This window comes from Sphaerodactylus townsendi, linkage group LG03, assembly GCF_021028975.2.
Source record: "Sphaerodactylus townsendi isolate TG3544 linkage group LG03, MPM_Stown_v2.3, whole genome shotgun sequence".
Classification (NCBI taxonomy): Eukaryota; Metazoa; Chordata; class Lepidosauria; order Squamata; family Sphaerodactylidae; genus Sphaerodactylus; species Sphaerodactylus townsendi.
In genome coordinates, this window is record NC_059427.1 from 151788237 (window position 1) to 151802716 (window position 14480).

The 14480-nt window shown below is 47.7% G+C and overlaps 1 protein-coding gene across 1 annotated transcript in view; it reads left to right on the forward strand.

Moving 5' to 3' along the window:
- Positions 1–5386: 5386 nt before the first annotated feature.
- The window catches only part of SRPK3 (SRSF protein kinase 3), a 43035-nt gene continuing 33941 nt past the window's right edge, over positions 5387–14480 (forward strand). Inside the window, 5 exon segments of the mRNA XM_048490364.1 lie at positions 5387–5504; positions 5785–5878; positions 9938–10074; positions 10368–10476; positions 12610–12697. Of these exon segments, the coding sequence (XP_048346321.1) occupies positions 5462–5504; positions 5785–5878; positions 9938–10074; positions 10368–10476; positions 12610–12697 (471 nt within the window). The 5' untranslated portion in view covers positions 5387–5461.

Consider the following 14480-nt stretch of genomic DNA (forward strand, 5'->3'; position numbering starts at 1 on the left):
CAAATATCAGGATAATTGAAATCTCCCATTACTATTACTACTTTCCTTTCTGAAGGTTTGGTCAGATGTTCCAATAGGGCTTCATCCAACTCTTCAGTTTGACTTGGGGGTCTGTAATAGACCCCCACAATGAGATCACTACTTTTTTTCTGTCCTTTAATTTTTACTCAGATGCTCTCAACATGACTTCTGGGATTTAAGTCATGGACCTGCTCACAGCTGTAATCGTCCCTGATGTATAACATTCCTCCTCCTTTCCTGTTTAATCTATTTCTCTGAAATAGGTTATACCCTTAAATTATTACATTCCGATCATGAGACTCGTCCCACCAGGTTTTAGTGATGCCTATTGTATTGTATTTGCTTAGCCATGTTAAGAGTTCAAGTTCATCTTGTTTATTTTCCATGCTCTGTTTGTTAGTGTGGAGACATCGAAGACCATGGTTCATGGCCTCTGGCTGCTTATTTAAGGTTTTATCCCTCACACTGGTGGGTTCGTGAACTATTCATTCAGTTCTCTCCATAGCCTTTGGACTATAATCTTCAGCACTTGATGAACTCCTGCCCACTTGAATACTGTTCCCCCCCCCCCCCGTTTACTTCCCAGAGGATGGAGAAACCTCCAAATTTTTTCCCTTGCCCCAAACGTTTGAGAGAAAAATTAGACGTGAATGGCAGAACCCATCTGCTAGTAAGGCTATGCCTCTGGCTTGTAGGAAAATGTATCCAGTCCCAGATTATGTGAATAGTCTTTTACAGGTACCTGTCGTAGATGCACCGGTTGCCAACATCTAATCGGCACACCTCTCAAGACATCTTGTCAGACCTGCAAATTACTGTTTCTGTTTCCCTCAACAAGGAGTCTCCTACCACCACCACACATCTTATCTGGGGTTTTGAAGGTGCCATTTCATGGGCTGAGCCTTCTGACACCTGAACATTTTCGAGGGCTGATTATGTTGCTCCTATATCTCTTCCTTATCCTCCCTGACAATGGAGAGAACTTCAAATCTATTTTGTAGATTCAAACTCACAGAATGCTCCCTGGTCCCTCTATTTCTTTGAGTCAGATTCCTCCAACTGCCCACCTTCGGTGCTTGAGAGCTGCTATCCTCCCATGTGGGTTCCACACCTATTGCTGTCTGTTGCATTCTGTCCAGGAAATCTTCATTTTTTTTTGTGATGTTCTGAAGTGTAGATACTTGCGCCCAGTGGTGGGATCCCAAAATTTTAGTAACAGGTTCCCATGGTGGTGGGATTCAAACAGTGGCGTAGCGCCAATGGGGCTGGGCGGGGCACGAAGGGGGTGTGGCTGGGCATTCCAGGGCGGGGCATTGCTGGGCGGGGCTGTGGCAAGGACGCAGCCGCTGCGTAGGCTACCACGCACGCCGGTGCACCTCCTGCTGGACTGCTTCAAGTTCTGTGCACTACTGCTGAGGAGCGGAGAAGGGGCGTAACTAAGGCAAAAATCACGTGGCAAAATCACCAATTAGTAACCCCCTCTCGGCACACACAAATAATTAGTAACCTACTCTCAGGAACCTGTGAGAACCTGCTGGATCCCACCTCTGCTTGCGCCTCTAACTGCTGGACCTCCTCTCCCGAAAGAGCAACCAGCTTACACTTGCTGCAGGTATAAATACCCACATCGCTCAGCAAAAAACCCCCAAACATTCCACAGCTATTGCAGGTGACTGCATCAACTCCCTGGCTCCATATTTAGTAGTCTTCAATAGTGTTTCCTTCAAAAATAGTGTTTCCTTCAAAAACTTTAATGGCACAAGTGGGGATTCAAACCTGGGTCTTCCAGATACTCCTAGTATTACTAGTCTTACACTATTTTAAAACTTATTATACAGCCTTTGTTTTATAATAAGTGTGATTTGGAGCTGAGGAGGAGTTTGGATTTATATCCCACCTTTCTCTCCTGTAAGGAGACTCAAAGAGGCTTACAATCTCCTTTCCCTTCCCTCCTCACAACAAACACCCTGTGAGGAAGGTGGGGCTGAGAGAGCTCTGAAGAACTGTGAATAGCCCAAGGTCATTCATCTGGCATCTGTTGTAGTGTACAAGCTAATCTGGTTCACCAGATAAGCCTCCACAGCTCAAGTGGCAAAGCGGAGAATCAAACCGGGTTCTTCCAGATTAGAGTACACCTGCTCTTAACCACTATACCACGCTGGCTCTCAAAAAATCCTACATGAATGGCCTAAGTATGAGGAAAGTAACATGTGTTTATGCATATGCAATTATGTACACACCCAACTCTGAAGCAATATCTCTCTACTGAAACTGACAACTCTGGGTTGGAAAATTCCTGGAGATTTGGGGTGCAGCCTGGGGAGGCAGCATTGGGGAAGGGACCTTAGGAAGATGGAATGTCATAAAATTCTCCCTGACCAAAACTGCTATTTTCTCAGTGGAAACTGATCTATGTAGTCTGGAGCTGAGTTAGAATTCTGGGTGATCTCCAGTCACTGTCTGGAAATTGGGAACCGGCCTCTGATATCCCCCTGCTCAGTTGGAGAGAGATGCATGAGTGGGTGGGAAGCACAGCAGCATAGAGATTTGGCCCAGAAGAGTTGCACTAAATGCCCCTTGTGGTTTTACACAGCATTTCACAAAGTGTTTCTGTGTGTTTCTTCAGGATGCCAAAGATAGAAGTTCCCTACCCTTTTGAGCTGCAGGCATCTTTGGAATTTTGACACTGTAACAGGCACAGCCCAAAAATGGCTGCCACAGGAGGTATATCCAGCTACGAAATGGCTGCTGTAGTTTACTTTCAGTCACATAGTAAAGATCCTTGTGCTGTGGTGGCAGCTGCTACCAGTGTTTTGAAAATCTTCACAGCTAAGCAAACTGTCATTGCTCAATCACAAACCTTTCTGGGCAGCAACCCCACCAGGCCTACCAAGTCACTGGTGGGGAAGGGGGGGTTACAGTTGCCATCTCCAGGTCTGGAAACTCAGGAAATTTGGGGATGAATCTGGGGGAAGAAAGGGACTTCAGTGGTGTGCAATGCCATAAAGTTCACTATGGCATTGCACACCACTGAAGTCCCTGGCATCCATTTTCTCCAGGGGTCTCTGTGATCTACCCATGAGCTGTAATTTTGGGGGATTCCCAGGTGTTGCCTGGAAGCTGAAGTCCCTAGGCCCCACTCACTTTCCAAAAACACTTAGCGAAGAGGCTGCCAGGCGCCATGTTGGGGATCCCTGGCCTAAGAGAATTAGTGGTTCGTGATTCATGATTGTGGCTTGAGTATTGTCTCTTGCATAAAGGTGGCCTTCAGCAAGTCCCCACCCCATATTTACAATATGGGAAGAATACAATTGATCAGGCTGCCTGGCAGGGTTGTTATGAAAGTTATAGAGATGTATGAGATTCACAGGTGGCTTTTAAAATTTTACTTTAAGCAGCTGGAAGCCTGCCATTTCTTACTGTCTAAAACAGGGGTAGGGAACCTTTAACACTCAAAGAGCCATTTGGACCCGTTTTTCATGGGAAAAGAAAACACTTGGAGCCGCAAATAATTTTTGACATTTAAAATAAAGATAACACTATATATTTTGGGGTTTTTTTTAACCTTTTACTCCGCTCATTCTGGCATGGATCGCCACGCCCTGCTGCCTGCAGAGGCGGAGCAAGAGATGGCTCGGCGCTTCGACGCCAGCTGCTGGGAAACTTCGCCCCGCTCCAGGCGGGTGCAATGGTAGCGACCAGCCGTGGGCAGTGGTATACCTGCCTGCTGCCTGCAGGCGGGAGCAAGAGATGAGACGTATTTCGGCTCATGGAGCCACAGTGCAGGAGCAGAAGAGCGCTCTCGAGCCGCGAGTTCCCCTAGTCCTAAAACAGGGGTAGGGAACCTTTAACACTCAAAGAGCCATTTGGACCCGTTTTCCATGGGAAAAGAAAACACTTGGAGCCGCAAATAATTTTTGACATTTAAAATAAAGATAACACTATATATTTTGGGGTTTTTTTTAACCTTTACCCGCCTATTCTGAGAGAAGCTGATCAGCCTCACTCTGCCAGCCTGCAGGGCGGGCAAGGATGAAAAACCGCAGCTCGGCAGTATTGCCAGCTGCTGGGTGCACTCGCCTGGCCCAACGGGCGGGTGAGAAGAGAGCCCGCATGCACTCCAGCCGTAATCACCGTGGGCACCATGACCTGCCCTGCTGGTTCGCAGGCTGGCAAGGATGGGGTCGGGCGGCTCGGCTCATGGAGCCATTGCGCAAGGGTAGAAGATGCGACAGTCGCTCTCGAGCCGCAGGTTCCCACCCTGATTCAAAAGTACGTCTGCAAGTTGGCTCCGCTCAGCCTGTTTTTCAAATCTATTTGGCATTCTACTCAGATGCAGATGAGGGACCTTAACATCATGGCCTAAAACCACGGCCAATTGCAGGAGGGGCTGATGGGAATTGTAGTCCATGAACATCTGAAGCACCAGAGTTGGACACCTCTGGCCTAAAATATCTTTCACGCCCTTTTAATTTTGGTTTTCAACTACCTCGCCTGCAGAACTAAAAAATGTGCACATTTTGATTGGTGTTAATTATGTGACTTTTGCTTTCAACCACAAGACATGCGCTAGAAATCAGACAGCACAAAGTATTTAGTTTAGCTTTATTAAATTTATATTCCACTCTCCCCACAAGTGGGCTCAGAGCAGTCTATTGAATGAATCTAGAGAAGTGATTTGCTGTTGAATTTTCCTGCGCAGGGAAGACAATTTTAGGAAGTGAAGGAGCAAAACAGGAGAACCACACCCAGCCATGTCCGGCTGTTGTACTATATCCAAGTAACGTGCACCCTCAAGTTAGTGCATGCACAAGCGCTCCAGTCTTATATGGCCATTGTTGGATTGCCAACTTCCAGTTGGCGGCTGGAGATCTCCCGGATGAACTGATCTCCAGGCAACAGAATCAGTTACTAGGGATGCCAGCTGTAGGTGAGACTTGGGGATCTCCCAGAATTGCAACTGATCTCCAGACTAGAGATCAGTTCTGTTGGGAGAATATGCATGCTGGGGGTGTGGGGGGTGTGGTGGTGTCTCTTTGGAACCGCACTCCACTGAGGACCTTGCCTTTCCCAGGCATTATTCCCAATTTTCCAACCTGGATCTGGCAACCTAAACCCACAGCAGTATGTTTTGGTCTCAGTTTCCCTACCTGGGAAATGGGATTAATAATCTACCTTGAAGGTTGGGTTTTTAAAAAATGCACGGTTAAAACGTGCTGTGTGTTAATTTTTGCTAATTTTTTAAAAAACCAAGTTTTTTTTTAAAACGCAAAATCGTGATTGTTTTTCCTAAAGTATCGGAGCAAAGGGGGGGGGGCTGTCTATAGCCTCCTCCCTCCGACCCTCACGTGGTAAAGCAGAAACAGCAACGGCTGTTGGGAGGGAGTGAGAGGAGGAAGGGGCCGGACTGCGCAGGCGCAAGGGGGTGCCTGTCGATGGGATGGAGCTCACTGGGGCTGGGGGGGCCTTGAGCAGCAAAAAAGGTGGGGAGGGGCTCGCCCTGGGTGCATGAACAGTGTGTGTAAGATTGAGGATAAATTGGGGAGGGGGCTGGAGCTTGCATCGGAAAAGCACATTTGCTACAGCAGGTGCAGAGGGGGTGGGGAGGGGGGTTGCTTATCTTGGAGGGCGCTGTCCGATGTGAATTTGCAAGCCTCCAAAAGAAACTTTTTGGGAGAGAGGGGCGTCTCCGTCGGCCCCAGGCGCTGACTCTTTCATTTGTGTGCATGTCTCTCTCTGCCTACCCCCTTACTCCCCCCCCAGGGCCAGGGCCAGGGAACGGCCGGGGTAAAAAGAAGAAGCACAAGAAGGAAAAGGCGCCGCCCCCTCCCCATGCAGAGAGCCAGACTCCGACGGAGTAAGTGTGGAACGGGACAAGAAGGGGTTCGTGCGCGCGGGGGGGGGGCATTGGGGCAATTTGTTGGGGGACAATTCAGGCATGATCTTCCTTCGGTCATTGCTGTTTGCATGGCGGGGGGGCGGGGCGGGGACGGTTCAGGCACTAGAACAAGTGTGGCAGAAGCGCACGAGGGGTGGGGGCGTCAGGCTGGTTCACACGTGCATGCGTGGTTGATCTGTTAGCTCAAGTCTGACTCCCTGGGTAGATCTTTCCCAGCTTTTGCAGCAATCCCCCTTTTTCGAGTTGGTTCAGACGTGCGACTGCAGTACAGAGAAACTCCGGGATGGGTATACACAGGCCCCTTCCGCACATGCAGAATAATTAATGCACTTTCAATCCACATTCTCAATTGTTTGCAAGTGGGGTTTGCTATTCCGCACAGTAAAATCCAGCTGCAAAGTGCATTGAAAGTGGATTTAAAGTGTATTATTCTGCATGTGCAGAAGAGGCCGCAATGTGAACCAGTCCTGAGCGTTTTTCCTACATGCAAATTCGTGTTCCCCCACTTGCTTACTCATTGCTGCAGGATAGCACTGTTTGCCTGCGTGAATGGGGAGCTGGAGAGCACCTGGACAAGGAGATGTGGGTGTGTTTAGTGGTGTGGAGTAACTGGTCAGATTAACTGTTGTATTAATGCACTGCACACTTTTATATTGCTGAAGAGGTGCCACCCTTCATGCTCATCACTGTTCCCGTGCTCAGCTCCTTGAACTTAACTTTGCAGATCGGTTAAGGCATTAGGCAGGGATGAGCCAGGAAAAAAGGAAGACCTTTTCTGCCTGTAAATGCAGCACATGGGTTCATGATCATCTCCATCACAAGTTTTCTGTGTTCAATTGGAAGGGTAGCTGAGAGCCGCAGGTATCTGACAATGGTGCTGGTTTCACTGCCCAGATTTCCAACTGCACAAAACCCAAAGCATTTGTAGCACAAAATATTTTGGGACTCTAGTTTGTTTCTTCCTCTCCCTTCTTTCTCTCCTCACTTCTGTTGTGGCCACTGGCTGATCTAAACTGCTGGATGAGAACATACTGGCTTATACCGTGTTTCCCCGAAAATAAGACCAGGTCTTATATTAGTTTTTTTTTCTCCAAAAGATGTGTTAGGGCTTATTTTCAGGAGATGTCGTATTTTTTTCCATGATTTTGCGCTCCCCATGTGACCAGATCAGCTGCACTGATCTATAACTAGGGCTTATTTTTGGAGTAGGGCTTATATTTCAAGCGTCCTCCAAAAATCCCGAAAAATCATGCTAGGGCTTATTTTCAGGGTAAATCTTATTTTTGGGGAGACAGGGGGTATCAACCAATGTGTATTGGTTGGAGATGGAGGGTTCATCAAGGAGGCCCATCCATATCACCATGTCACTAAGCCGATCCACTTCCTCTCAGTCACTATCTCCTATGAAGGAAAGGGATTTTAAAAATATAAAGGGCGGGGCGAGAAATAGGTAAATACCGGGAGGATTGGCATAGCTTGAGGAAACATTCTACAGAGTAATTTGGGGAAAATGAGAATTTCCTCTGGAATGCCATGAACATTTTAAAAGGCCTGTCATAGTCAAGATCTTTATGATTTAAAAAATAGTGCCCGTTTAATTGAAACATTTTTTAAAATCACTTGTCAGGAAGATCATTTAACTACACACCTGATGTGTGGTAATAGTCACTTTACTGCTTTGCGGAACGATGTGTGATTTGCCCATCTTTTGTAGTCTGTTGAACCAATTAGGTGAAGAAATTGGGGTTTAGGAGGTAAAGGACATAGATTTCTGTTTAAAAAGCTTCATCCTAAAGTATCTGAGGAAGCTGTGGAAAGTCGGAATGGTACTAAGACCTGCTTATACAGCTGTTAGGATGTGGCCCTGTTTATGAGTTTTGTAAGGCAGTGGAGTTGCTGGAATAGGTGTCCTTTTTTGGGGTGGGGAGTGAACTGTGCAACCGTAGCCACCTACGTAATATACAGGGAGACTGCTTTGGAGGCTGGGAAGGAAAGTCCCAGCTGGTTTGTTCTGTGGATGAGAGAGACTGGGACTCAAAGCCCCAGTTATGTGGTAAACTCACTGTCTGGGGTGTTCTCAGACCATGGGGGTGAGGTGGGCGGGGCGGGGCGTGGAGATGGCTTGCTGGTAGAATGCCTTTCAATTGAAAAATAGAATCTTTGCACATTCAAAATTGAAAGACTGGTCTGGAATCCCCATTCTCCTGGCATTCTGGCTTTCTGCATGGAGAAAATGTTAATGTGTGGAGAACATCCCATATGTCCCTACACGGCCTCTCCGTTCAGCTGAGGACAATCTACTGGTGGTCCCTGGCCCTCAATGATGCGGCTGGCCTCCACATGGGCCAGGGCCTTCACGGCTCTGGCCCCGGCCTGGTGGAACACTCTTCCTTCAGTTGTCCGGGCCCTGCGGGATCTTAGCGAGTTCCACAGAGCCTGCAAGACAGAGTTGTTCTGCTGGGCCTTTGGCAGTACCAGCTGCTGAAGGTGCCCCCCCCCCCCCTTTGGCTTTTCACATCTAAGCCCTTCATCTAATGGGACTCGCCGTCCCTCCCTCTTAGGGAGGATTTAACTAAACATGGGGGTTTGCAGGATGCCTCTGATTATTATTAATTTTATTGCTGTTTTAAAGGTTTTGGAATTTAGGATTTTATGCTGTACTGAAAATTTTATGCTGTATACCACATGAATGAATGAATGAATGAATGAATGAATGAATGAATGAATGAATGAATGAATGAATGAATGAATAGATAAATAGATAAATAGATAAATAGATAAATAGATAAATAAATAAATTCTTATGTTCCCACCTGTGGTGGTAAAGTCTGGACAGGGGTTGCCACTTCAGTGAACATGAAGCTTCAGCCCCACATGGGGGATGGGTGCCTCTTGCCCTGTCCCTTCCCCTCCTCCTAAATTCCATTTCCATCCTGGGCAGCAGCTGCCAGGGGCTGGTGGGCTATTTTTAACCCTCCGGCCACTTCTTGTCTCTGTGCACATTTGGGCTGTGTTGGGAGGGGAACGGCTCTGAGCTTACTCGGTATTAATTCCTTCTTTACTAACAAGGGGAGCATGCCTGGCAGATAAGACACCCAGCCACCAGCATGTTCTGTAGGGATAGAGCCCCCGCCTCACCATTCCTGGCAGGCATTTGTAGCAGAACCAGCAGCTTTCACCCGGTCCTGGGGTCTCTTCCCTGAGGAACGTTGCTCCTTGAAAGGGGGGTTTGGCATTGTGGCCTTTCCCCTCTCAAGGGCTGGGAATCCAGTGCAGGGTGGTCTCACTCATTCTGCCAAATAGCTTCGTTTTATGACCCGGCCACTTGGATACTGTCCCTCTGCGTATTGGTTGACATGCAGGAAACAGAACAGGAGAGACTCACAGCCCGTCGGTACGTATGTAGTTTTGCTAAAGAGCAGCAGCGGCTGCGATTTTCATTTTTAATTTTTTTTGTGCCGTCAAGTCACAGATGACTTAGGGCTATCCTGTAGGGTTTTCAAGGCGAGAGACATTCAGAGTGGTTTTTGCCACTGCCTGCCTCCATCACATCCCTGCTATTTTTTTGAGGTTACCCATGCGAATACTAACTGGGGCTGACCCTGCGTAGCTCCTGCGGTCTGACTAGATAAATCCTGCCTGGGGCTATCCAGGTCAGGGCCCCTTCAGACCCTGGACAGTTGACAGAGTAATACAATAATAATTTTTAAAATACAAGATGGCTGACCCAAGGGGCTTGTTGTCTGAATTATGGCAGAAGGGGAAGAGGACACAGGCAAGGATCTGAAAGGAAGATTGTGTGTGAAAGGCAGTTGCAGCATGTCCGTTGTTATCTGCAAGGACGTAAGGCTCAACTCTGTGACTCTTCCTCTCCAGAGGTAGCTCTCGTGAGCAGAAGATGTCTGGGGAGGTAGCTGCCCCTTCAAATCCCCTGGAGCCGCAGTGCTTTTGAGAGTGAGGGTAGGAAGCACTTAGCACCTTCTGATCACTCCTCGTTGCTCTTCTCGCCCTCCCTAGGCCTGTGAGTCCCTCCTGCTCCGACAACATTCCACGCACTCCCCCAATACCCGCCTTGCCCCTTCCTGCTGCAATTGGCGGTGGGCAGTTGGGATCAGATGATGAGGAACAAGAGGATCCCCAGGATTACTGCCGAGGTATTTGGGCATCGAGGGGAATGGGGTCTGCTGTTCTTGAACCCCGGAAGCCAAGTTCGCCTGATGAGGTCAGCGGTAGAACGTCTCTGACTGTTTGGAGCTCCGGAGCAGCCAGAGAACCTTGTCTGGGGCCTTTCCTGTGGCATCCATCTAGGCTCTATGGGAAACGGGAGGCTGGACTAGAAAGACCTCTACTCTTGCCTAGTTGGACTGTTCTGATGTGCTGGGATGTGGGTGCTAAGCAGAGGCCTCAAAACACAGTGAAACTGAATCTTCCTTTGCCTCCCTGCTAGGTGGGTATTATCCAGTAAAGGTTGGAGACCTATTCAACGGGCGCTATCATGTGGTGCGGAAGCTTGGCTGGGGGCATTTTTCGACAGTCTGGCTCTGCTGGGATATACAGTGAGTATTTTGCGCACCTGGAGCTGGTGAAAGGATGTGAAGAGCCAGTTAAGAGTGTCGGATCAGTAGATGGGAGACCCATGTTCGAATCCCCTACTCATGCTACGGAAGCTTGCTGGGTGACCTTGGGGCCAGCTACTAATCCAACACTCTTATCTCTCAGCCTGACCTACCTTTCAGAGTCTTGTGAAGATAAAATGGAGGAGGAATGACGTAAACTGCTTTGGGTCCCCACTGGGGAGAAAGGCATAAATGAAACAAGTAAATAAATGCAAGAGGAAGGAAGGATGGGAAGAATTGGATTGTGTTTGGAGCCATGTGGGGTTGTACTTTAAGCGTCAGTTTAGGACCTGGGTTCAGATACCTTCTTGGATGGGAAACTTTCTGGCCACTCCACTTTCTCTCACCTTAATGCTACCTCACAGGATTGTTGTGAAGATTAGATGGAGGACAGCAATACTGTGCTTGCTATTCTGAGCTTTTTGTCAGAAGAGTGGAATAAAACTATAGATAGGTAGATGCTTTGGCATAGATAGCCCAGGCTGGCCTAATCTCATCGGTTCTGGGAAACTAAACAGAGTCAGTTCTGGTGAGTGTCTGGATGGGAGACCACCAAGGAAGTCCAGGGTTGCTCCGCAGAGGCAGGCAAGGGCCAACCAACTGTGTTGGGCTCTTGCTTTAACTCAAGTGGCCCATGCTAGTCTAAGCTTGGAGGTTTTGCAAGCTTGGTTAGTATGTAGTATGTAGGTGGGAGATCATCAAGGCAAAGGCCAGCAATGGCAAACCACCTCTTAAAAACTTTTTGGAGTTGGCAGAAATTAGTTGTGACTTGACAGCAAAAGAAAAGAAAAAGATAGCTAACCCATCAAAGGATCTTGTGTGGCTCTAGACACAATTAAAAAGGAAAATGTAATATTTTGAGAATTGAAAAAATAAAATAAACATCATGAAGGTGTTTACTCATGAAGGAGTACACACGTAGGAAGGCACTTGGAGCAAGGATCACAAAGAGGGGAAGCAGCAGTAAACTCAGGAAGTGGTTTTTGTACCCTTTTTTTGCAATCAGTTACAAATATTTTTTTCTGTCGTGCTGTGAGAGCCAGGCGCTTGAATTTTTTTTTATGGTGATTGGGATGATCAGAATTTTTTCCTGTTGGGGCCACATGTTGCGCACAGACTTGTGCTTCAAGTGTGAGGATGGGTAACCATTGAACGAGAGGCGCAAGCACAAGATTGGTTGTTGAAAAAGTGCCACCAGGTCGCAGTTGACTTGTGATTACTCCAAGGGACAGATGGAGATGGTTTGCCATTGCCTGCCTCTGTCTACCAACCCTGGACTTCCTTTGTGGTGTCCCAAGTACTAACCAGGGCTGACTCTGCTTAGCTTCTGTGATCTCACAGGATTCGGACCGCTTGAGTCAGCCAGATCAGGGCAGAAGGCACAGAAAGGTAGTTTGCCATTGGCTACCTCTGCAAAGCAACCCTGGACAACCCTGGTCTTCCCTGGTGGTCTCCCATCTTTCTTAGCTTTCAAGATCTGACAAGACTGGGCTAGCCTGTGCCATCCAGATCAGGGCAGAGACAGAGGTGGTTTGCCATTGCTGGCCTCCACATAGCAACCCTGGGCTCTCCCAGTGTTGTCCTATCCGAGTACTAACCAGGGGTGACCCTGCTTAGCTTCCAAGATCTGACAAGATCAGGCTAGCCAAAGCATGCACAGGGTTACAGTTTTTTAGTACTGGAAAAGCTCCTGCACTTCTTTGTTTCATAGTCTCAGCCATTCATGAGAACTTTTTGCTTTTATTAAAAATGCTAAGAGTGGGGAGAAATCCAGCCTTTCCGTACATCCTATGAACAGTGAGCACAAAAGACTAGGGACTACTTGTTGATTTTGAATAGACCCCTTCAGGATCCTATTCCACAGCTGAGGCGGTGGCTTATTTTACAGTGCAAATTGTTCAATGCCCCATTTTGTTTAGCTTCTTTTAATCTTAGCGTTGCATTCTGCTTCAAGCTGTTTTGAAGGGCCGGCTACAACTGTTAAGGTGGGGAGTTATATATAAAATAAGAAATTGTAGGGAAGCAAGTGGAACTGGTTGTAACTGACAATGCCCCCCCCCTTTCCACCCCCAGGCGGAAGCGTTTTGTGGCTCTCAAGGTGGTGAAGAGCGCCCTGCACTATACGGAGACGGCCGTAGATGAAATAAAGCTTCTGAAATGTGTGAGTTTTCCTTTCCTTTCTTCCCAATCCCGCTGCTCAGCATTGGTTTTCTGGCTTATGGTTATCCTGCCATCTTTGAGGAACATTTGCAATGCTCAGTTTATAAGACCCTGTCTCTGCTGGAGGAGCCCACTGCCTGACTCCCAGCCCTTCATGTGTGGGAGCCTCCTTGGGTTGATCACAGGAGAGCAAAACCTACTCTGCACATGCTCTAAACCCCTTAAATTATTTAATGCACTCCAGGCTTAAGCCTTGGTATTAAAGACTCTTCTGGGTCTGAGCCCTGGCTCAACTGAACTCCTGGATGAGTGCCATAAAGCTACTCCCTTCCCCCTCCTCAGTTCTCTGCTTCTAAGATCTGAATGCTGGTTAAACACCTCCCATTTATATCAACTGTGTAATGTTGCGGTCAAGAGTTAGGATCTGGGCAGCCCAAGTTCGAATCCCACTCGTGCCACAGAAGGGCGCCTTGTGACCTTGAGCCCATCATACTCTCTTGGGCTAATCTACCTCACAGGGTTGTTGTGTGGATAAAGCGGAGGAGAAGAGAGTGATGTAAACCTCTCTGTGTTTCCATTGAAGAGAAAGGCTGGGTCGAAATGATTCAAATGTGGTGAAGTACATTTTTCTCAGGAATTCCCTTGACATTTGTTCTCAGTTCAAGTCTGCTGGGGTGGCTGCTTGGGTGGCAAGCAGCATCTGCAATGTTATCAAAGCACAAGAGGTTTTGTTACATTCTGGTTGTTGACTTTTCCCTTCTATCGGTTTCAAGGACAATTTGGAGTGTTCTGAAGTCCATACACCTCTGTACGCTGCCCCAAACCCAAATATTTTCTTTTCCCTCTTGCCATTTAGAGGTGTGATCGTCCGTTGCTTCTCTTCCCTTGTGCATTCAGAGTAATCTTGTGCCCCCATAGGTGGTATTCTGTTTGAGTCTAGGTTTTTCAAGCAAGCTCTCTACAATTAGAACATGAATGGTTTTGCTGGAGAGGCTCTACCCAGACCCATCTCAGGGTCCCCAATGTAGTGCCCGTGGGCACCATACCCACAGACACCTTTCTTGATGCCTGTTAGATGCTTTTAGACAGAGCTTCTACCTGGAGGGACTATGAGAGCTTTTTTATACACACATGTGCACACACACACAAAATTTGGCACACCAGTTACTTACATACTCCAGGTGCTCACTAAGAAAGGATTTCCCAAAATATTCACTTTCACTCGATCCTACTTCCATTTACTGTTTCTAACTGTTCATCTGGCCATTCATGGAACCTTCTATAAGCAAACTTGTGCCCTCAGTCCACAGACATGCTGCATGAACATCTCCTATCAGTTCAATACCCACCAGCCTTGTCCTCACTCATCTCTGTATTCTACTCCCACTCCGCCAAAGACGCCAACCTATTTGAAAACAACAACCCATCAGTCCACAGACAGCTACAGAGGAAATATGCGCGTGGTCACCCCAAAGTTCACAAACAGGCTGCAAAGAAGTATGCTGAATGTCACCGGCTAATAGGCAGGCTGTGAAAAAAGTAATCTCCACCCAATCTCTCATACAATAACCCCGCTTACAGCCAAATACTATCAAACAGATTGCCAAACCACCTATCACCTTGGACTACTAAACATTTGCTTGGCTCTCGGCATATGGACATCAGGGATTGCTTACTGTGAGACAAGTTTATTGCTCTCGCCTCTGGATCGCCTCTGTGTTTGGTGTCGGCTCTGAAGTGGGCGTGGGATGAAACTCCCAGGAATGTGCTGCAGTGGCGGTAGA